Consider the following 24,123-nt stretch of genomic DNA (forward strand, 5'->3'; position numbering starts at 1 on the left):
GGTTGACAAAACTGGATTCCTGGTTTGGCCCTGAACTTTCAGCAGGACAAGGCCCATACTGGAATGCACTTGGCTAATTACCCACCTTCATCCCTAACGCTATGGCTACTCTGACCACACCCTCTACAAGGCCTTGGCAGAACTATGCCAAGTTGATTCATACCAGTCAGGTGGCCTGCTGGGAGGGCAGGACAGAGTGGAGATGATGGGGTCTAGCCACAGGACCTCACTCGAGCCTCATAGAAGCCTGAATTAACTCCACTGTGCCCTCTCTGGGATTCCTTGGCTTGGAATGATGTCCCTTCCTTTCAAAGCATTGCACATAAGACTGTAGTTCAAGATGGAGATGGCTCTAGGCTCCCCAGGCTTCTAGACCCAAGTTCAGTGGCCATGCCTCCTCAGATCCCCTGGAAGCTCAGCAAAAGCACTTTGCTATTACCATAACCCCTGAAGGTTGGTTTTATTATACTTTACAGACAGGAAACTGAGACCATGCTCAGAGACTGGTGAACCCAGGTCACAGGACTCTGTTCAGGCCTCTTTCTCTAGCCTTTGCTCCTGACCTCCTGCTTGGCATTTGGCAGGCAGGATCTTGATTCTGCTTTCCATGGTGAAGCGGCCTTTCTCTAGCTGCAGCATCAGCTCCTTAAAGGTTAGAGGTTCCCCAGCCTGCCTTGTGTTTAACCGCACTAGGCCCTGATAACCCACAGTAAATGTTGATGCTTCTCTTGACCGTCTTGTCTTTTTATGGCCTCAAATTATTAAATGTGTGAAAACTTCCCAAATGAGCTAATTCAAAGCAACTCCCATTCACTGACATTTTGTTTGCTATCAGAAGAAGGAACATGTTCTGCTGGGTAGGCCTGCAAACTGAAAAATGTGAGGACCAGGCTTTAGAAGGCAGAGTTACAGGTAGGGAACAGAGATGGATTTGCCTCTGGGATTACGACAAAACCCACTGGGTATTAACAGATTCTGGATTTGGAGGGTGAAGGTGGGGTTGGGTGGTGCTAACAGGAGCCTCGAGCTACTTCAAATTCAGTCTCCCAGCCTTTTGTACCCAAACTGGAATTTACAATCTTGGTCTATTTATTTATTTGGCTTCATGTTGAACAGGAAACAATGTTCCCTCATTACCCACCCAACCTAATGATTTCCACGTCTGATGACCACCAGACTGTGAAATATACAGTTGCCTAGATAACAGCAGAGATTAAGAGGTTCATGAGTTCGAGCCTTGCGTTCAGGCTCTGTGCTGACAGCTCAGAGCCTGGAGCCTGCTTCAGATTCTTTGTCTCCCTCTCCCTGTCCTTCTCCTGCTCACACAGTCTCTCTCTCAAAAATAAACATTAAAAAAAAAATTTTTTTTTTTTTTAAATCTGGGGGTAAAATACAGCAACCTATTCTGACGAACTCAGATGATGCTAATACAGGTTTTCTTCTGTTTCTGTACCAGAAATGTTTGGCTGCCCACCCTCCACCTCCTCATTTTTCAGAGTTGGGATCTTCTGACTTTTCCCAGAAGTCACAAGGCTATGCCTATTTTATCTGAGGAGACCAGAGACAGAGACTGAAGCTCTTCAGAAACTTGTCACAAGGTTCTTTGGCAAACTCACCAAAACTGACAGGTTATAAAAACTCTTCAACTTCTGGGTACAGAGCAGACCTGCAAAGAGGTGGCACATAGTAGGTGCTTGGTAAATACTGGTGGAATAAATAAATTTATAGCAGTATCTTACAGTGAGTTGGCTGTGTCTTTTTTTTTGGTCATGTCTTCTGATGCTGGTTTTCAAGCTTGTACAGAAACAGCTGGCCATGCGCTTATGGACTGGTGAAGAGGACTCTTCTGACTGCTCTGTAGTACGTACCTGTGGATTTCAGTTCACTCAACTTCACATAAACCCCACACACTGGGCTATCAGATCGCCACATGTAAATCAGCCACTGACTACAGATGTTCACTGACCTCCCTACCACGTAACCAAGAGTAAGCCATCTGGCCCTCACCTGTTAATTTTTTTGGATAAGGTTTGACTTCAGCAGCAGAGACGGTTCTTCTGAGCTCTTGATATAGCCCTTGAATGTATTTTAAAGGTACAATAAAATATTCACACACAATATTCCATATGCAAATGAGCAAGTAGATGACTCAGGCAAACACATGTCATTTCTACTTTAAATAGAAACAGAATTTATAAATATTTTTTAAAAATTGAAAGCCAAGTTGATCACATCTGAAGAATGCTCCCAACATTTCTGGCTTCCCACTGATGAGAAACTCAAGAGAGGCTGCATCACGGGAGCAACACACATTCTGGTGACCAGCACTCTCCCCATGAGAGAAGTGAACTCCAACAGCCTTTCCCAGCCACAGCAGTCTTGCTAGCAATACGTTCAAAAAAACCAAGAAAAGCAACATTCCAGCCATAGTCCAATTTGAACCCCCTCCCAAGGAATGCTATTCTTGGCAAGAGATCTTCCAAAGGAAACAACATCTGCAGAACCCCTACCCGTGAGGTCAGGGAAAGATGAGGCAGCTGAAAACTTTTCAGTCTTTCTTAGACTCAAGTTGCAGGGACTTAACAGAGCAGCAAGATGAGAGTGATCCTAGTACCTAAGGGCAAATGCCTCAGGGTCTTGACATTATCCCTTCAGAACTACATGGCAGACTCTGATGTATTTTGCAAGGCTACACACAGAGGTCCCCATTTACCTGGCTGCGCAGTTAAATCAAAAGAGTTCATTAGCCCCCCCTTAATACCTACATAGATGGGATTTGTAATTTAGCCTCATCCCGTCACCAAGTATATATTAAACACATTTTGTACATTCTGGAGCAACAGCTATGAACTAGACAAAATTCCTGAGCTCAACATATTCAAGCCTAATTCCTTGTGCCTGTGATCCAGAAATTATGCTTGCAGACAACAAGCAAATTTATGGATAGGCAAAGGAAACTCAATGGTGACAACTCCTGGATATAACACCTAACCCACAAGCAACAAAACAAAAAATAAGTGAGACTACATCAAATTAAAAAGCATCTGCACAGAAAGAAAAAAATCAACAAAGTAAAAAGACAACCAAAAGGATGGGAAAAATTATTTGCAAACCATGTTATCTACATAAGGGGTTAGCATCCAAAATATATAAAGAACTCATACAACTCAACAGCAAACAAATAATCCAATTAAAGCACGGGCAAAAAGATACATGCACCCCTACTGTTTACTGCAGCATTATTTACAGTAACCAAGATACAGATGCAAGCCAAACATCCATTAACAGACGAATGATAAAGATGTGGTATATGTATACTATGGAATATTACTCAGCCATAAACAAGAATTAAATCTTGCCATTTGCAACAATGTGGATAGACCTAGAGAGTATAATGCTAAGTGAAATAAGTCAATCAGAGAAAGGCAAATACCATGACTTCATTCACATGTAAGAAACAACTAAACAAAGAAAAAAAAGAGACCAAAAAAACAGACTCTTAAATACAGAGAATAACTGGTGGTTGCCAGAGGGGAGGGGAATAGGAGGGTGGGTGATAAAAAGAGGATCAAGAGTACACTTATCTTGACAAGCACTGAATAATGTATAGAATTTCTGAATCATTATGTTGTACACCTGACACTAATAACACTATATATTAATCATACTTCAATTTTTAAAAATGGGCAAAGGAACTTAAAAGACATTTCCCAATGTAGATATATTATGGATAGACTGCCAACAGACACATGAAGAGATGCTCAACATCACTAGTCATTAGGGAAATGCCTATCAAAACTACAATGAGGTATCACCTCAAGCCTGTTAAAATGGCCATCATCAAAAAGACAAGATAACAAATGCCAGAAAGAATGTAGAGAAAAGGAAACCTTTGTGTACTGTTGGTAGGATTGTAAACTGGTACAGCCACTATGGAAAACAGTATGGAGAATCCTCAGAAAATTGAAAATAGACCTGCCCTATGATCCAGCAATTCCACTTCTGGGAATACATCCAAAGGAAACGAAAACACTAAGTCAAAAAGGTATCTGCACCCATATGTTCACAGTAGTGTTATTTACAACAGCCAAGACATGGAAACAACAATCAATGGATAAATGAATAAGAAGTTGTGGTAGATCAACAAATGGGTGTTGATCCATGCAAAAGAATGAAAATGGACCACTTTCTTACACCATACACAAGAATAAACTCAAAATGCATTAAAGATCTAAATGTGAGACCTGAAACCATAACAATCCCCAAAGAGAGCACAGGCAGTAATGTCTGTGACATTGGCCATACCAACATTTTTCTAGAGATTATCTCCTCAGGCAAGAGAAACAAAAGCAAAAATAAATTATTGGGACTACATCAAAAGAAAAAGCTTCTGCACAGCAAAGGAAACAATCTACATAACTAAAAGGGAACCTACTGAATGGGAGAAGATATTTACAAACGACATATTCGGTAAGAGATTAGTATCCAAGGGGCGCCTGGGTGGCTCAGTTGGTAAACCCTCTGCCTTTGGCTCAGGTCACAATCTCACAGCTTGTGAGTTCAAACGCTGCATCGAGCTCTGTGCTGACAGCTCAGAGCCTGGAGCCTGCTTCCGATTCTATGACCCTCTCTCTCTCTGCCCCTCCCCTGCTCGTGCTATCTCTCTCTGAAAAATAAACAAACATTAAAAAAAAAAAAATGCAATCTTGCCATTTGCAACAACACGGATGCAAGAGGGTATAATGCTAAGCAAAATTAAGTCAGTGAGAGAAAGACAAATACCGTTATCATCTCACTCATCTGTGGAACTTAACAAATGAGTGAAGGAAAAAAAAGAGACAAATTAAGAAAGAGATTCATAACTATAGAGAACTGAGGGTTACCAGAGGGGAGGGGGTGGAAGGATGGGTGAAAGAAGTGAAAGGATTACAAGTTGTACACTTATGGTGATGAGTACTGAGTAATGTATACACTTGTGGAATCACTGTATCGGACATTTGAAATTAATGTAACACTGGGAAATAAAAAACAAAAAATAAAAGAAGTTGTGGTACATACGTACACAATGGAGTATTAGTCATTAAAAAAAAAGACACAAGGAAATCTTGCCATTTGTGACATGGATGGACCTTAAGGGCAATATTCTAAGTGAAATAAGACAGAAGAATACTGTATGATCTCACACGTAGAGTCTAAAAAAAAACATCAAACTCCTAAAAAGAGATGAGATCTGAAATTGAAGTGGAGGAGTGGCAGTGGCACTGGAACAAGGTGGTCGAGAGATAGAAAGTTCCAGGTATAAGAGGAAATAAGTATTAGAAATGTAATGTAGGACTAGTTAACACTGCTGTGGTATATATTTTTGCTGCTTTTCATTGTATCTCTATGAGATGAGACGATGAATGTAATTGTTTCACAATGTATGTAAGTCAAACCATTATGCTGTACACTTTCAACTTATACAGTAATGATTATACCTCAATAAACTAGAGGGATTAAAAAAAAATCTTTCCAGCTGTTAGAATCCTGGCAGAGAAATCAAGTCCAGAGAAGGCCCCTCAGTTATAGAACTGAAATGTTATCTACATAGCCCTCAAAACTCTATCTCATCCAGCACCCATTTAGCTACAAAAGAGAGTGTGAGAGTCAACAGACATATCAAAAGCACAGCAGTGTAAGGAGGAAAGAAAATACAACAGCGTGTGTATGGGGTGGGGGAATTAAGACTACAGTCTATGGTTATTCGGTGACTCCTAAAGGAAAATGGAAGACTTTATTGTCTTCCTGACCTACGCCCCAAATGTTAAGAGCTCATGTTTGGCTCAATAAGCACCCACAGTATACTGGGCTGGGTGCTGAGTATTTTAGATAAATGCTCTCATTTTATTCTCACGTCAACCCTGTTTATCTCCATGTTATGGGTAAGATGCCAACCTGCCTGACCAATGTCATAGATCTATCTAATCAGAGAGGCAAATACTTGACTGAACTCAGGCCTGTGAGTTCATGTCTAGACTTGCCCAGGAATATACATTGAGTGGCCTAAGGGATGATCTTCATGATTAAGAACATTTAAGAAAAAAATAATACAAACAAAATTTGTACTCCCAGGAGACACAAAGTCACTTTGCCTTTTTGGTAAGTGCTAGGATTCTTAGAAACCATGATCCTGTCTCAAGTAAGGTTGAGTAACACAGTAAGGGACTTCCATGCAGCTTGTATGACCTCTCGCCCTTTACTTTCTACAGCTGGGGTAATCAAGGCTCATAAGTGTTAAATGGTTTGCCCAAAATTCACTCAGCTGTTTTCTGCCCAAGCCAGATCAGACATGTCACCTGATTCTAGTTCTCTAGTGATACTATAAACACATTTTGACTGATTATTTCCTTATTAGGCTATCAAGTTCAACTGAGCAGGCCCTGTACATTTCTTACTGTGCTTATTATCAGTACAATGCTCAGAATGTTAGCTCATTATGTGCTGTCATCTACCAGTTAACCTTTTTGCAAATCGCACCCACATTTCTGTGACAATCCCACTGAGTTTGTATCATTTTCCCTAGACTCTGGGTTATAGACAAAAGGGAAAGGACAGAATCTCTTAATATGAAACCTTTGCCTGGTTCACCTGTAGCTCTCTAGTGGGGCAAAAATCAGATGACCATTCATTTCCAGCTGTGGTAAAAGATCTAAAATTAAGATTCATATTATATACTATAAAATCAAAAGAGCTTCAAATGGCCCAAATGCAAGTTTCCTTCCCAGCTCTGCTCTTATGGGTAAGACTAAGCTAAACAACCCTTCTTATCAAAGGACCAGACACAGTTCCTGCTCCTCTCTGGGCAGCAGGTTTCAGTTCACCAGAATCTATGGATTTACTCAAACAAGCCAATCACATCTTCCCAAAGGAACCAGAAGGCACCCCACCTTCTTGATACTAAAAAGCCCATCTCCCTCCCAAAGCCCCCAGTTGTTTACCTGGTTGTTGAGTGGAACCCCCATGTGACTTTGCATGGCATCCAGTGTCCTTATGACATTGGCTGTGATTATATAGCTAATGAACTACTGTCTACGTCATTAGCAACCCAAGACAATTCGCAATTCTACAGAGATCTTTTCCTCTCTTACATATAAACCCTCTATGACTATAGGAAGTACTTCAGAAAAGAAACGGAATAGGTTGCTACCCAAACATCTTTGCCAAGTTTCCCAGACTACTGCATGTATCATACAATCTGACAGACTAAACAGAATGGCTTTGGGTAGGGGCCACAGGAAAAATGAGCCCTGGAATTAGGTCATAAAAATGTAATTCAAAAGTATGGTCTTCTGTTATGTGAATCAGTGAGATAACTGACAAAGTGTTGTTTAGGGATTCAATTCCTGGCAAAATCTGGATCTCTACTGACCACTCTAAAACTTAGTCATACTTAGAGAGTTTCCAGGGACAGCATCAGGAACTCTCTGCACTGGATTGTGGGCTGCTCAGGGTCAAAGATTTTATCTAATCACCTTGATTTGATTCTAACCCAGTGCTAGCCACAGAGAATCCGTTCATGGAAGTGGCTGAGCACATGCACATGAATGAGTGTTTTACTCTGTGAAATACTGGGAACAGCAGCGAGCTTGGGTCATTCCAGGTTCAACGAAGCTGGAAGACTACCTGGACGATTAGAGCTGGTTTCCCAGGTGTAGGTTGTAACATTTGACACTAGCACATTTGCAGTTGACTAGCTACCAGTGCTGCCTCTTCATACTCCAAAGGCCTGCCACAGCTTGCCTAAGATGACTGCTGCAGATAGTACCCACCCCTCCCTTGTCATTATCCATGAGCCTTTAAATAGAGACCACATATACTGACTTTGTTCCCATGGGCAGGTTAGATCTGGGTTCTTCTGTACTTACTGATCCTTCCTAGGATTCATAAGGCAAACGATCATTTCAGGAGCTGTAGAAGTAAAGGGAGCATCTGTTAAGAGACTACCCAGCTGGAATGCATGCTGAATCCTTCACTCTTAAGACCTCAAAGTAGGAAGAAGCTAAAACAGGGGAGAAGAGGGGCACCTGGGGGGCTCAGTCAGTTAAATGTCTGACTCTTGATTTCAGCTCATACTGATCTCATAGTTCATGGGACAGAGCCCCACGTCAGGCTCTGCACTGATAGTGCTGATAGCGCAGAGCCTGCTTAGGATTCTGTCTCCCTCTCTTAGCCCCTCCCTACCGTGCACAGGCATACCTTTTCTAAAAATAAACAAACACTAAAAAAATAAAACACCAGAGAAGAAATCAGCCACCCTTCCTCAATATTCAATGGGAAGAGGTGTGGCTGACCCCATGTTTATTATTAAGCCCAAGTTTCATCTGCATAGCAGAAAGAACTACAGGAAGCCAAAAAACTACCACAAAGCCAGGAGTGAGGCCACAGGGAGCCAGAAGGACAAGCAGGTAGCTGGAAAGAAGGAGGATACTCCATTCTTCCTGCTCCAAGTCAGGTTTAAATCTCCCACCTAAATTCTCACCCCCAGAAAAGACACATGGACTCCAGCCACCTTAAAAACTACATTGTATTTCTGGTTAGATTTCAGAGTGGCAGAACTCAGGAGTTATACTATATTCAACCTGGTCCCCACCTCAGCTTGCCTGCCTTCCCCACATATCTCCCCCACCTCCCACCCACAAAGATAACATTGTACAAAACTATATTTACAGGAAAACTGGTTAAAAACTAAGGGTGTGTACAAAAGTAGACAAGAGAGCCAGAAATTTCAGTGCAGGGAAAGCTTGGGGGAACCACCAACATCTTATTACACACCAGAACCTGGGGGCAATGTATTACGTACTAGGCAAAAAGAAGTATAGCAAATTTCAGTGCCAATTTTAGGGGGAACCAGTCACTCCAGGGAAAGAGTGGATACGAAAGACATACTAGCTTTAATATTACAAAGTCTTAATTAACCAGCCACCCTTCTGCCACATGGGTTCAGAGCCAGGTGGTAGGGGAAACAAAACAGAGTCTCTGACACAAGCCCCACAGGGAAAGGGCTCAGAAGGCATAACGGGTCCGGATGTCCTCAAGCTTCTTGGACACCTCAGGTGGGGTTCGGTCCAGTTCTTCAGAGACATTCTTCTGTTTGTTGGGCTCCATGGAGTTGAACTGCTCACAGAGGTCTCCGTCTATCACATTCTAAGACACAGAAAAGTAAGGAATAAAAAGGTTAGACGCTCACGGAAAGGGACATATGCTAGAGCACCTGCAAGGATAGCTTTTATTCTATCTGATATCTGAACCATTTACAGAGCCAGGAATGCTATTTTAGGTTCATCCTCAGTAGCCTGTGTTCAGATTAGCAAAACTGGGTGAAGGCTTTTCTCTGGCTGTGGTCTGCCCCAGGGGAAGAGGTCCCTGAATATCACTAGCCATTCCTTTCCCCCATTACTGCCTCCATCAATCCACCCCTTTAATTCAGGACTGCTCTGATTTTTAAAAGACAGAGGTCCACAGAAAAGACAAGTTAAATGAACTAAAGATCCCCCTTTTCAATTCAGATTTCCAACAAGACCCCCAGGTTCTAGTGTGTAGTAAGGTTAAGACCTTACCTTAACAGGGAAGTAATAGGAACGAAAGCTGAGGTGGTCTCGCCCACAGAGAGGGGGATGCTCAGACCGTAGGTGCATTTCCACATGCTGGAAGAAGTCATGGTCCTGGTGGAAGAAACAAAGAATCTGTCACTAAAAGAAAAAAGTGATTTCAACTACTAGTCTATGGTTTCCAGAAGCAAAATGAACAGACAAGCCATTGATTTTTTTTTTTTACCACACAGATATTAACTACTTGCTAACAAATTGCTTAATTTGTTAACAAATTGCTTTGTTTGTTAACAAATTGCTCCTTTGACAATCACAGGTTTTCCTGCTACAAGATAGAGAAAACATGAAAGAAACCCCACCTGTATTTACAGAACACAAGAGAACACCATATGTAAAGAGTGATTTGTGAAGTCAGATTCCTGATCCCAGCTTCTTTAGCTGGAATGACATAAATCCAATTTAGCCAATCCCAGAGTTGACTCGAGGAGGCAGATTAAATGCACAGTACTCATCATCCATCATTCCTACTCTTGTGGGGTTTGGTTCTGGGGCTTTGGCCTCTGACTAATGCTATATCCACATCAGAACTGAACCAAACCCAGGTACAGTATGAAAACAAATGGCTTTTCCCACAGGGGTGGGAGGGGGATATCAGGATTCTTATCTTCCTAGGCACATCTGTCACTTTATAAAACTTCCAGAACATGCCTAGTTGCAAGTGGGGACATAAGATTTGTCCTCTTAGGCTGATTTATCACCAAGAAACAACCTTGCCAAAGCAAAGGCCAGAAGAGTGTGGGAGATTTTACCTCATGGGATGTGAATGGGACAAGGATGCCAATTCCTCCTGACAAGGTGGTATAGACAAGCGATTCTGAGCCTCCGGGGATCAGTGTGGTCTTCTGTAATGACAGCACTGTCTCGCCTACATGGTAGTTCATGATCACCTCTGCCTGCAAGTCAAAAACAGACTAGTAACTATGTGTGCCCTCACAACCTGTTCTAGATTACCAAGAGCAAGGAGTGCCTCCAAAGGGCAGATTTCATCTTCTTTTAAATCCAAAACTCACTAACACTTAAAAATACTTCAGAATGTTAACATTTACTTGAGATTAATGTCCCCACCAACATGCTAAAGTTAGATCATTTCTGATAAACAATTAGAGTGAAAAAAATTTTTGTTAAATTATCAAGTTTACATAAAAAAACCCACAGAAAATTATTAAAAAGCAACAATCATTAGACTTGCCTTCTAAAATAGATCTAAGAAGTCCAGAGATGCTTTACTACAGAAATACATGCCTATAGGAGAAAAGTAAAGAACCCAGAACATCTCAGAGAGAAGCTGATTCATAAAGGGAGTGACCCTATTTAACAATTTTTTCCAAGAAACTCATTATGCTCCACTCAACTGCTAAAATGTCTTGGAAAAAAATCTTATTTCTACAGTCATAAAAATAGAACGTTGACTTGGTCATTTTACATCAAACCTAGCATCTGTCCATCACAGGCCATAAAAGGACTTCCATACACAGAAGAGTACTCAGCAGAATCATGTGCGCTGTGGATAAGTGACTAAAAACTGTTCCCTCAGTGAGGGCCATGGGGAATGTACTATGCAGGCTGGCTCCCGTCCTTCCGAGCCCCTTCTGTAATCCTACCTTCTGAGAGGCCCCATTGAGCAAGCCCCGGTCCCACAGGGCTTTGTTTCCTGTGGGATCCTCATCCACTTCATCATTGGTGTTAGGTGGGAGCCTTACCTACAAGGAAGTGACACAAGTCAGAGGACTGGGTCCTACACTTACTCACCTGAATCACCAAGCAATGTTTGCCCCAGATCCTTGAAAGCAAGCCTGGGACACCAACTTTGGCATAGGCCTGAGCTGGTTTCCTGCACCTAGTGTCTGAGTGAGAAACTCAAGAGTATCAAGCCCTAAGCAAAAGCAAACCAAAGGCCATAGGACATAAATAAGAAAAGTGACACTGGGCTTAAAAAGAGAAGCCGGAGCCTGGGTAACTCAGTCGGTTAAGCTTCTGACTTCGGCTCAGATCATGATCTCACAGTTCGTGAGTTCAAGCCCTGCATCAGGCTCTCTGCTGTCAGTGCGTTCCTGTTTGGGATCCTCTCTCTCCTTCTCTCTCTGCCCCTCCCCCAAGCGCATGTGCTGGCTCTCTCTCAAAAATAAACAAACATTAAAAAAGAGAGAGAGAGGGGTGCCTGGGTGGCTCAGTCAGTTAAGCGGCCGAATTCGGCTCAGGTCATGATCTCGCGGTCCGTGAGTTTGAGTCCCGCATCAGACTCTGTGCTGACAGCTCAGAGCCTGGAGCCTGTTTCAGATTCTGTGTCTCCCTCTCTCTGACCCTCCCCCGTTCAAGCTCTGTCTCTCTCTGTCTCAAAAATAAACGTTAAAAAAAAAAAAATTTTTTTTTTTAAAAAGAGAGGCCAAAATTCTGATAAAAGTAAAAATATATATTACTCATTAGTTCAAATGAAACCTATCACTATTAAATTATGTTCCAGGGGTTCCTGGATGGCTTAGCCAGTTAAGTGTCTGACTCTTGATTTTGGCTCAGGTCATGATCTCACAGTTCCCGAATTTGAGTCTCACACTGGGTTCTGTGCTGACAGTGCGCAGCCTGCTTGGGATTCTCTCTCTCCCTCTCTGCTCCTCCCCTACTCGTGCTCGCTCGCTCTCTCTCAAAAAAAAAAACCCTAAACATTAAAAAAAATCATATTCCAATGAAGATGAAGAAGGTGAACTGGTAGATGGTGGAAGGATGGAGGAGGGGAGGTTCTAAATGACAAGAATGGGGCAGCTGCCTAACTCAGTAGAGTGTGTATAACTCTTGATTTGGGGGTTGTGAGTTTGACCCCCCACATTGAGTGCAGTAATTACTTTAAAAAAAAACTTTAAAAATAAATAAAATTTAAAAAAATTAAAAAATGATAAGAAAGCTTACATAACAGTTTCATTTTTAGAGGCAGCCTTAGTAGGATTGAATTTTATACTCATTTTTACTTTCCACATTAGAAATCACAGTCCTGGGTCCCAGCTTTTCCACACATCAATGTAAGCCAAGTAAACATCAACTCACCACACAAATGTTGCCAAACTTATCTGCCCCAGCCACAGTGTCATAGTCCAGAAGGCTAGCCGTAGTGACCCATCGTGGGTAAGTATCATCAGCAAAAATGATGAGCTGGTTCTCATTACGCTTGTATCGAACCCAGATGAAACTTTCTTGGACGTCAGACACAATTACCCTGTGTCCAATAGTCTGGATCCCAGAGATGTAATTGGCAATATGCTGGGAAAAACACGGACAGCAATAGGAGTAACCTTGAGGTTCAGAACACACAGAAAGTCCAGCTGCTCCTGACTTCAACACATACAGGGCCTGGAGAATAGTAGTCAGCAAAAAATTGCTAAAAGACAGGAAAAAAACTACTGGTTTTAATATAGAGGAAATATATGCCCAGTTCTCAGAGTTAAATACCTTATAGAAGCAAGCAGGACAGAATCCTTATAGAAGCAAGCAGGACAGAATCTGGTTCTTTATGTGAAGAAATCAAGAAAGCCACCTAACTGCTCTCGTTCTCCAGGCTCAAAGGCCTCATTCTTAGGCTGAAATTGGGGAACTACAAGGTCCTAATAAAGAGACGTGATTTTAAGTTACTGTCCACCATCCTGCCAATGTTTCCTTCTTCCACACTAGCTACATCTGAAGCCCTCTACCAGCATATTTACCTTGTTCTCACACTTTCGGAGTAACTTCTTCTTCCCCAAGTCATAGACTCGCAGAAGCTTCCCCACACCAATCAACACCCTCCCCTGGAAGGGGGCAATGGCAGCAGGGACCTCTTCCACTGGAGTCTGTGAGAAGAAAAGCAGGTAATGCAGCTATCAGAACACCAGTCATACGCTGGCCCCACCCTCTCAAACCTAAAATATCTTTACAGGCATCTGTCAGGAAGACAATGAGTGATCATCTTTTGCTCATCAGAGAAATAAATCACACATACAACAGTTTCTATGAAACAGAGTGTTTGGGTAAATAGGTCCCATACACTGCACATCACTCAGCAAATCAATCAGTGCCACAGGTGGAAGGAAGCCCTCAGGCCTGAGGAATGCTGTCTCTGAGCCCATGCTAATTCAAATGGTGCTATTAACTAATAGTGAAGACTCAATACTGGAGAAGTGATTGCTGCTTGTGGACGGATTGGAATGGAGTGCTAGTGACAAGGGAGACACAATGAGTTTAGCACCAAGACAACTCCATGAAGTAACTGTTTCTTAGAGGATACTTCCCTGTGGAAGGGCTGAAGGAGAGGAGATACATAAATGTACTGTGTGAAAGAACAGGAATTTTTTTCCTTAACTTAAAAATTGTGGTAAGTCAGATGAATGTCCGACTTTGGCTCAGGTGATGATCTCACAGTTCCTAATTCAAGCTCCACAACAGGCTCTGTGCTAGCAGGTCAAAGCCTGGAGCCTCTTTCAGATTCTGTGTCTCCCTCTCTCTCTCTCTCTCTGCCCCTTTCCCGCTTGTATGCATGCATTCTCTCTCAAAAATAAACTTTAAAAAAAATAAAATTTGTGATTAAAACACACATAAAATTTACCACTTTAATCATTTTTAAGCATACAGTTCAGTGACATCAAACATATTCACAGTGTTGTGCAACCAAAACCACCATGCATCCCCAGAACTTCTCTGTATCTGTTAAATATTAACTCTTGAGAGAATATTAATTCTTTAGAACTGCTGGATTTTGGTAACAAATTGCTGCCTGCTTAGTAAAACTAGTAAACAAGGGGCCAATTCAGTGTGCATCTATTTCACCACTGTGGATCGTTAGCACATAGGCTTCCGGTGGGACACCCAGGCAATTGAGCTTCACTGGAGCATGAAAACCCCAGCATTTTCTGTGTGCCACCAACAGATGGAACACCATCAATGAGCTGGTTCCCAAAATGGTCACCAGAAGACCTGACCCACAACTTAAGCAAAAGTGGGAGAGTCTAGTAGGACCTAAGATCCAGGCTGGTTCCTACCTTGTGCAAAAACTCCAATTTTTCCCCATTGTTCACAAGCTTGTAGGTATAGACAAAGCCCCCTGCTACAGACCGGGGATTGAGTATCAGGTCTTTGGCCACGCCCACCAACACATACCAATCATCACCAGTATTGGAGAACCTACAAACAGCCACACTGTATACAGAGAAAGAAGCAGGAATCAAGCATTAGTTATAGGCCAGAAAATTCCCATAAGAGCCTCCAAAACCCTGGAGCTGATGTCCTAAGCTCCTTACCTAAAAGCAGCCTCATTCTGTTCTAGCTGGACAAGGTCTAGTGTGTTCCCTTGAATAGGATTCATGACTCGGATCACAGAGGCCCACTGCCCATTGCCAGCCTTAGGAGCTCCAAAAATGGATTCAGGGAGGTTTTCATTCAGGAACGCTGCTGCCATCTCTGCAGCAAGCTCCCGCTCGTCCTCCCCTGCTGCTTCTACCATTTCCTAAATCAAAAACAAAACAAACGAAAATAAAAACAAGGAAGAGTTGGTGTGTTCAGAAGTGGGTGCTGGGTGAGAAGTGGTCAAGTAGCAAAAACACCTCCAAGGAGAGTTCATATTATATACAGTAGCAAAGTCTGTAGGCCAAAACCAGATTTCCCAAAACAAAGATTAAAGGGAAAGGTGTATACACAAGGGGAGGAGGGAAAACCACTAAAGGGGAAATCAGGTACTTCTTTTTTTTAATACCAAAAAACTGAACATCAACTGACAAATAACCAACAAATGGTCTGAGATACATAAAATGAAAACACAATTCTTCCACCTACCCCATCTAACTTCCCATGCTAATAAGACTACTATTTGTCTCCTCTCTTCCAGGCCAGATACAATTCTACATGGTTGGATCTATTTGTTTTTTGCTGGGAAATGATTTCTGGAAAGAAGAAGTGTTGTGGAAAATATGAAAGCTGTCTCCTTTGGGCTCAAATCCAGGAAACACATACAGAGACTGTTTAGGAAGCTCAAAGACTGAACAACTATGTTCTAAGAAATAAAGCTGAGTACTAAATAAACCCAGGTCAGTATATTAGTTCCAAGTCACAAGAAAACCTCTAAAACTAAGGATTCTGGCAAAGGGCTCTACTTAAAGGACCTGACAAGAGCCTGGATCTTTAGAATATAATAAAAAATTACATAAGTTTAAACTTTTCAACTAAATTTCAGTGCCTTTTAATTGAACCCTAAAAGTCAAGTCTCATTACCTCTGCCATCTGTTGCTTTCTCTGAGCTTTTGTAGCTTCTGTGTAGGCATTGTGGTCTGTCTCAATGATGATAAGGTTGTTACTCTCTGGGTGAATGACAAATTTCCTGGGTGTATACTGCAATGGAAAGGCTACCTGATTGAAGACAGCACCTAGCTTCTCCAATGCTAAAATCCTATGGGGAGAAAGGCAGGGAATTAATAGATTATTCATTCAGGAACTAGAAAATGATGTCAAAATAGTCCATGAGCAGTCACAGCAAATGCATCAACCCCTCAAGCTCTAATGCTGGCAGTAAGAAGCATGCCTTCTAATATAGAAGATTCTGCACAATAGACATATCCTAGAAGGGACTTCCACTCCAGGAACAGCCAGCAACTATTCATGGTGACTCTGGTTTTCACCGTTGAAACCCACATTAGAACCTTCAAAGGAGGGGCACCTGGGTGGCTCAGTCAGTTAAGCCTCTGACTTCAGCTCAGGCCAAGATCTCAGGGTTGTGGGTTCGAGCCCCACATCGGGCTCTGTACTGACAGCTCAGAGCCTGAAGCATACTTTGATTTGTCTCCCTCTCTCCCTCTGCCCTTCCCTAGCTCACTGTCTCTCTCAAAAATAAATAAACATTAAAAAAGAGAGATAAAACACCATGCAGGTAAGGCAATTCTGCTGAAATAGAACGTATATATGTGTGTGGGGGTTAGAGAGAGAGTGAACAATGACTGAAAAGGATCCTGAAAGCTACTGCATAGATCTGGGAGTTCACCTGGTAAGTTATCCACTTGTTAAGTTATAGCCTCTTGATAGAGTTGCTCTTATGATGAGCCAATACTTACAACCAGGACATGAACATGGGTGGCAGCAAAAGACCAAAAAAGAAAAAAACAAACCCAAAACTTGAGACAGTCAAAACAATATAGATAGTGCACACTCTAACATACTCAGCGTAAATAGGAGTCTGTCAACTTACAAAAGGCCTAAAGAATTTATACTGAGTTTTAAAACTGAACATGTAACACTGCAAATAAGACAGAATGAGAAAAAGATATCAGAGATTCAATTCCTGCCTGCTCTAAAACTAATCTAATGGCGCTGCCCTGGAAAACAAGATTCTTAAATCTTAAGAAAAGTGAACTGTACTGATCAGTATATTAAAACTTGGCCGTGAAAATCTAAACAGAAGCTAAAACTTCAGACACTGAAACTTGGCTACCAATACTTCATTAAAATCCTGAGCCAAATGAAGGTTTCGGTTCCAACACCCTAGTCCCACGGTGAAGAGTCGGCTCACTGCCACCAAGTCATCGCTTCATCACTTTTGCCAACACTCTAGCAGAACCAGAATCCCAGCCATTGGCAGAACTTCCCAGTGGGCTTGCAATGTGGAACTCTCACCTCAGGGTATTGGTGGAGATGGCAACAATGCCCTCGGGACACTGTTCAGAGGCGAAGCCAGACGCAAATTCCAGGGTCTCATAAGACAAGGGGGTGAGATGGAAACGAGACTGGTAAGAATAGCTCAACCACGAGCGGCTAGACATGGCCAACACCTGAGGAAAGAAAAACACCTCCAATAAGCTTGGGATAAACACAAACTTGGAATGCTAACCGAACTCCGAACTCCGTACCTGTAACTTTCAGTCTGCAAAATATCCCAATGAATTTTGGAAACCTAAAAGGCTACCTTAAGATTAAAAAAGTCCTGGAGAAGAGGCAGTATGTATGGCTTACTATCTGCTCAAAGCATGAGCTACTATCTGTTAAGACCTAATCACTCAATCTCTTTACATTTCCACATGTGTAAAATGCGAATACTATCATAAGGCTGGACAGTTGCAAGAATGACATGCTATTGCACCTAATGCTGACTTCAAGTCAAGAACTAGCATAGCACCCAGCAACAGTAACATTCTTAGATACAAAGGACACAATGTTTCCCAATCTCTTTCACATTACTTGGTAAACCCTGGTATTGGTATAAGGTTGCTTGTGGAAAAAGGTACCCCAGATGGGAGGTTTCTAACTACCTCTCAATCACCTCCATTTGCCCAGCCTGAGGGCTGAACAGATCCATATCCTAACCTACCCACAACCAAAACAGCATAGAAAGCTCTGGATGAAGGGATCCACAAGTTCCTACATGAAAGAAACTTACAAGAGGGAGCTAATGTCAAATTAACTATATATGGGTGAATTAATAATAGCAAAACTTACACCAAGGGAACTTTTCTCAGCTGATGCCACTAACGTCTAAACATGCTGCCTGCCCACTTTCATTACTTACTGCCTCTTGGCCTTGCATCCGGACACGAAAGAGTTTCACAGGACGAGACCCCAGGTACCTAGTGCGGGTGTCAGACAGATCCCCAGTGACGGGGTCCAGGACAGTTCTCAGCAGCACACCATTCTAATAAAAAAGAGAGTGGGTGAAACTTATCCATAATGGAAGATCCCTCCCTTGGCGACTTCACAAAATATGTAAGTTCAGAATAGATGGAAGGAAATGACTTGCTGGTTTAAAAAATATCCTAATGATCAGCCAGCCACTTGCTCATTCAAGTAGTTACTGAACATTTACTAAATGAAAAGCACTTATTTTTCACTGTATATCCTTTAAAATTCTTTTACCATGTATGTTAAACTATTCTTTTTTAAAGTTTATTTATTTGTTTTGAGAGAGACAGAGAGAGTGTAATGGGGGAAGGGGTAGAGAAAGAGGGAGAATCTCAAGCAGGCTCTGTGAACTCACAAACTGTGTTTGCCTGGGCTCGTCCCTGAGCTGGGTTCTGCCTGTGATAGCATGAAGCCTGCTTGGGATTCTCTCTCCATCTCTCTCTCCCCCTCCCCTACTCACGCATGTTCGCTCCCTAAAAACAGACATTAAAAAAAAAAGACTCTTGGGGCGCCTGGGTGGCGCAGTCGGTTAAGCGTCCGACTTCAGCCAGGTCACGATCTCGCGGTCCGTGAGTTCGAGCCCCGCGTCAGGCTCTGGGCTGATGGCTCGGAGCCTGGAGCCTGTTTCCGATTCTGTGTCTCCCTCTCTCTCTGCCCCTCCCCCCGTTCATGCTCTGTCTCTCTCTGTCCCAAAAATAAATTAAAAACGTTGAAAAAAAAAATTTAAAAAAAAAAAAAAAAAAAAAAAAAAAAGACTCTTAAGAGAATTGGCTAATTCAGGGCTGGGGCAAAAATATTCCAAGTGTATATAGGGCACTCTGTTATGCCAGAAGGAAGGCCCCAAAGAGAATGGAGTCATATTCAAACGACAAAAAACCTAACTTCAAAAGGGAACTTCTACTCATCTAAAAAGAGGCAATTTAGTATCCACAAATGAAAAATACAATAGTTTAAAGCACAAATATATAAAAATCTGCAAGTTCAGGTTATCCAAAAAAACTAAAAATAAAAAATTACTTCATTAGTCCCCACTGGAGACTACTCTGGCACCAATTCCTTACTGTGAAAACAGATAAACAAAGGGGAAAAAACAAAGTACTTATCCGTTCCCTCTACAAACTGTATTTTGGGATAGGCAAATTTCCTCTTTAGAGAAAAGTTCCAGCTAATAAAATGAAGAATGAAATAGAAAATTGTCATTTCCCAGTCCCTAATGACATAATGAATCTAGGCAATGTGCCATCAATGACTGTTATTAGGTAAAAGGTTGATGAGAAGATAATGTGTCCTTAAGTATAAGATACAAAATATCAGGGGGCGCCTGGGTGGCTCAGTCAGTTAAGAGTCTGACTCTTGATTTCAGTTCAGGACACGATCTCTCGGGTTCGAGAGTTTGAGCCCTGCATCGGGCTCTGGGCTGACAGCTCAGAGCCTGGAGCCTACTTTGGATTCTGTGTCTCCCTTTCTGTTTGCACTCTCTCTCTCTCAAAAATAAATATACATCGGGGCACCTGGGTTACTCAGTCGGTTAAGCGTCCCACTTCAGCTCAGGTTATGATCTCACAGTTTATGAGTTCGAGCCCCACATCGGGCTCTGTGCTGACAGTGCAGAGCCTGGAGCGTGCTTCAGATTCTGTGCCTCCCTCTCTTTCTGACCCTCCCCCACTCATTCTCTTTCTCTCTCTCTCAAAAAATAAACATTAAAAAATTAAACAAACAAACATAGGGGCATCTGTGGTGACTCGGTTGAGTGTCTAACTTCAGCTCAGGCCATGATCTCACAGCTCGTGAACTCAAACCCTACATCGGGGTCTCTGCTTTCGGCATACAGCCCACTTCAGATCCTCCATCTCCCTCCTCTCTGCCCCTCCACTGCTTGTGTTCATTCTCTCTCTCACACATAAACGTTAAAAAAAAATTAAACCTTTAAAAAATTCAAAAAATAAAAATACCAGATTTCAAAGACTTTGTTAAAAAAGAGAGAACAAAGTTATCTTAATTTTTATACAGATAACAAATTGAAATGACATTTTAAACAAAAATGTTTAAATAAAACATTACAGTTAACTTCATCTGTTCCTTTTTCGTGGCTACAGGAATATTTAAGTTACATGGGGCTTATGTTATATTTTTAATGGACAGCATGCTCTAGATCCACCCTCTAGTCTATAGGAATTACAGAGAATAGAACAGTAACATTAAACACACAAGAAAGGATTCTGCCAAATCCAAAAGGCAGAAATTCTTCAAAACAAATGATCTGGTTTCTTTAAAAAAAAAAAAAAAAAAAAAAAAAAGGTGTAGGACAATTTTTCTTTAAGTTATTATTTATTTATTTTGAAAGAGAGAGAGAGAGAGAGAGCAGGGGAGGGGCAGAGAGAGAGGGAGAGAGAGAATCCCAAGCCTGCTTGGGAATCCCAAGCACTGCTGTCAGTGCAGAGCCTGATGCAAGGGTTGAACTCATCAACCACGAGAACATGACCTGAGCTGAAATCAAAAGGCACATACTTAACCAACTGAGCCACACAGACACCCCTAGGGTAGGACAGTTATTAAAAGAAACAAAGGGGGAGGCAGCGCCTGAGCCACCCCTCTCCCATTCACGCTCTCTCTCTTAAAAATAAACAAGACATTGGGGCGCCTGGGTGGCGCAGTCGGTTAAGCGTCCGACTTCAGCCAGGTCACGATCTCACGGTCCGTGAGTTCGAGCCCCGCATCAGGCTCTGGGCTGATGGCTCAGAGCCTGGAGCCTGTTTCAGATTCTGTGTCTCCCTCTCTCTCTGCCCCTCCCCCGTTCATGCTCTGTCTCTCTCTGTCCCAAAAATAAATAAACGTTGAAAAAAAAAATTTAAAAAAAAAAAAAAAAAAAAAAAAAAAATAAACAAGACATTAAATAAATAAATAAATAAATAAATAACAATAAAAATAAAAGAAACAAAGGGATAGGTCATGCAAATGCAAACTGTGGATAGCTTTATGCAGATCCTAAGTAGAACCAAAGGTAAAAGCATTTTTGGGAAAAACAAAACCAACACAAACCAAGAAACACCAGAACACGAATAAGGTATCAGATATTAAAGAACTGTTAAGTTGTATTCAGCATGATAATAAAATTGAGGCCTAAAAAGAAAACAACCCACACATCTGTTAGAGCTACAGTCTCAAATAGTGAAACTTATGATTGCAAATAACTTGTAGTGTTAATATAATATAATATAATATAATATAATATAATATAATATAATATAATATAAGTATAATATAATATAACTTATTTTTTTAGGCCTGACTTGTTCTAATTAGAGAGGAGAGAAGTGGAACACAGACCAGCACCATTCACTTTTCATGAGGTGGTAAAATGAAACCACAGGCACAGCAAATGCCCATATAGAACAAGGAGTGCATAAAAGCTAAAGAAGGCCTGACCCCAATGTGAGCCTCAGATCTCTTACCTGTAACCCAATATTCAAGTATAGGAAGCCAATAGAGCCCCTCTCACCCAGCTCATCTTGCTTCTCAGTCCCACCCATTTCCACAATACACAAGGACTCAGGCTGGGCTGGGAGAGCTTGCATGCTCAGAGGCTGCAAACAGTCCTAAGGAGGAAAGAGAAAAGAATAAAAGAGGGGAAATGACCAATTTTGGGGAAAAAAAATCTAATTCTCAGAATGAAGAAACAACTTTCTTGTGGAGGGGAATCCTATAGTGAGCTTTAAATGGGTTAACACTAGTTAAACCAAATCTTAGAATAAGCTCTGGAGAGAACCATGCTTTCCTTTCTGTAAAAGTAGATAATGGTAAAGGTAAATAAGCAAAGGCAGCTCTTAAAAGTCATCTAAGGCCCTGGAGCCAAGTCCAAGTCCTTTTCAGCAGTCTTGGGTTTTTTTGTTTCTTTTTCACCACAAACGGAGACAAGGCTTAAGGCAAAACAACACTTAGCAGTCTGCCATCAGGATCTTCAAAAAGACTCCCCACGTGTGCTGCTATGGTACTCAGAAGTGGCAGATGCTGATTTCAGGGTCTAGCCCAGACAACTTCAGAGATGCCCATCAGGAGTGGGCCAGCAGCTCAGTTTCCAATGGGAAGATCCTTGAAGTCAAGGGTGACACTCACTGAGGGGTCCAGGGAGATGATTCTGACAGTATTGTCCACCAGCCCCACAGCAAGGAAGCGAGACCGCTGCTCTCCAGGAGGCACGTTGGCCAGACTCATGCACACCACATCGGCTGACATCTCCTTCCGCTCTGTGTACTCATTCAGCTGTCCTGACTACAGAAGTAAGAAAGAGAGGTCACAAACGACTCCCACTTGCCCCTAAATCCTGAGCCTGGGAAAGGACTGTTAAGTTCCTTTTTGCTTCCTCTCACCCTTCTTACTATAATCAATGACCAAGAATTTCTCTACATAAGGCCAGGAGCAAGCAAAACTACTGATGAGACAATCAAGAGACAACACAATGTTTTTGTCTTTAATAAATACAATATGTTACAAATTTTCTAAACCAACCTAGCTCTCAGGAAATAGAAATATAGAAAACTATTCATCTGTTCATGAGAACACTTTGGATAAAAGATAATTCAAATATGAATTCAAATTCAAATACTTAAAGAAATCTCAACCAGAGGTACAGTTAGACTATACAGGTTGACCACGTCCAGAAACTTTGCTGAGAGCATGATAAGTATACCCAATATCCTTCCATACAGAAAAGCAAAAGAAAATTTCTGAAATGGCTTCAGATTGTAAAAATTAAAACCTTTAGCCAATATTTGTTGGAAAAGTAGAATGTGAAGGGCAAGAGAATAAAATATTTCATTGCTAAGATGGAACTTCCTAACTCTAGTTAGATTTAAAACATGAGGGGCACCTGCATGGCTCAGTTGGTTAAGCATCCAACATTGGCTCAGGTCATGATCTCACGGTTCATGGGTTTGAGCCCCACATCAGGTTCTGTGCTGATAGCTCAGAGACTGAAGCCTGCTTCAGATTCTGCGTCTCCCTCTCTCTCTGCCCCAACCCTGTTCATGCCCTCTTTCTCAAAAATAAACATTAAAAAAAAAAAAAAAAAAAGAATTAAAACATGAACTTAGCCTCCCTATCCCATCCCCACTGGGCTGGATTTGCTTGTGAACACTTTCCCTCCTCAATTCTCTTTGTGAATACTGAACTACAACTCTCATCTTTACCTCTGGATCCTAACACTAAGTTCCACAATGAATGATAAAATAACATACAGGATCCATCTCAAAATAGACCAGCTCTCCTCCTGTCAGGGCAATCACCACTTGTCGCTGGTTCACAGCACATTTCACAATCGTTTTCTTCCCAGGGGTCTTCCACTCATTGACTCGCTTGTCTGCTCTTATATGCCGAATGCCATCAGGATACACCTACAGTCAGCAACAAGAAGAAGGAAACCGACTTTAGCAATGTGACTCTGTACTCAGCATGACCCTCACCCTTACCAGATGGGTCACTCCTGTCCGAACTGGCACCACTGCAATGAGGCACCAATCGGGTCAATGACAAAAAGAATCACTAGGTCCCAGACAAGTCAAATTAACCTAAGTTCATGTTTGCAATGTTCACTTCAAAAGAGTTCAAAGTGGGGCGCCTGGGTGGCTCAGTCGGTTAAGCCTCCGACTTCAGCTCAGGTCATGAGCTCACGATCTGTGAGTTCGAACCCTGCGTCGGGCTCTGTGCTGACCGCTCAGAGCCTAGAGCCTGTTTCGGATTCTGTGTCTCCCTCTCTCTCTGACCCTCCCCCATTCATGCTCTGTCTCTCTGTCTCAAAAATAAATAAACGTTAAAAAAAAAAATTAAAAAAAAAAAAGAGTTAAAAGCTCATTAATGTAAGCAC

At 41.9% G+C, this 24,123-nt stretch overlaps 2 protein-coding genes across 3 annotated transcripts in view; both read right to left on the reverse strand.

The window, feature by feature from the left end:
• Nucleotides 1–1,868, reverse strand: part of IL34 (interleukin 34) — a 78,810-nt gene extending 76,942 nt beyond the window's left edge. The window contains exons 1-2 of the mRNA XM_053906662.1: nt 1,740–1,868; nt 1,617–1,666 (exon numbers count right to left, since the gene is read on the reverse strand). The gene's annotated coding sequence lies outside the window, so the exon portion shown is untranslated. The remainder of the gene's footprint in view (nt 1–1,616; nt 1,667–1,739) is intronic.
• Nucleotides 1,869–8,911: 7,043 nt separating this feature from the next.
• The window catches only part of SF3B3 (splicing factor 3b subunit 3), a 49,999-nt gene continuing 34,787 nt past the window's right edge, over nt 8,912–24,123 (reverse strand). For both annotated transcript variants that reach the window (XM_019455318.2, XM_053906659.1), the window contains exons 13-26: nt 23,498–23,653; nt 22,377–22,532; nt 21,716–21,859; nt 18,154–18,276; nt 17,265–17,419; nt 15,873–16,047; nt 14,906–15,111; nt 14,648–14,804; nt 13,337–13,462; nt 12,684–12,896; nt 11,249–11,347; nt 10,397–10,540; nt 9,597–9,701; nt 8,912–9,183 (exon numbers count right to left, since the gene is read on the reverse strand). In XM_019455318.2, the coding sequence (XP_019310863.1) occupies nt 9,043–9,183; nt 9,597–9,701; nt 10,397–10,540; nt 11,249–11,347; nt 12,684–12,896; nt 13,337–13,462; nt 14,648–14,804; nt 14,906–15,111; nt 15,873–16,047; nt 17,265–17,419; nt 18,154–18,276; nt 21,716–21,859; nt 22,377–22,532; nt 23,498–23,653 (2,100 nt within the window). In that variant the 3' untranslated portion in view covers nt 8,912–9,042. The remainder of the gene's footprint in view (nt 9,184–9,596; nt 9,702–10,396; nt 10,541–11,248; nt 11,348–12,683; nt 12,897–13,336; nt 13,463–14,647; nt 14,805–14,905; nt 15,112–15,872; nt 16,048–17,264; nt 17,420–18,153; nt 18,277–21,715; nt 21,860–22,376; nt 22,533–23,497; nt 23,654–24,123) is intronic.

Source organism: Panthera pardus, unplaced genomic scaffold, assembly GCF_024362965.1.
Source record: "Panthera pardus isolate Hobbes unplaced genomic scaffold, ASM2436296v1 HiC_scaffold_19, whole genome shotgun sequence".
In the NCBI taxonomy this organism is placed as follows: Eukaryota; Metazoa; Chordata; class Mammalia; order Carnivora; family Felidae; genus Panthera; species Panthera pardus.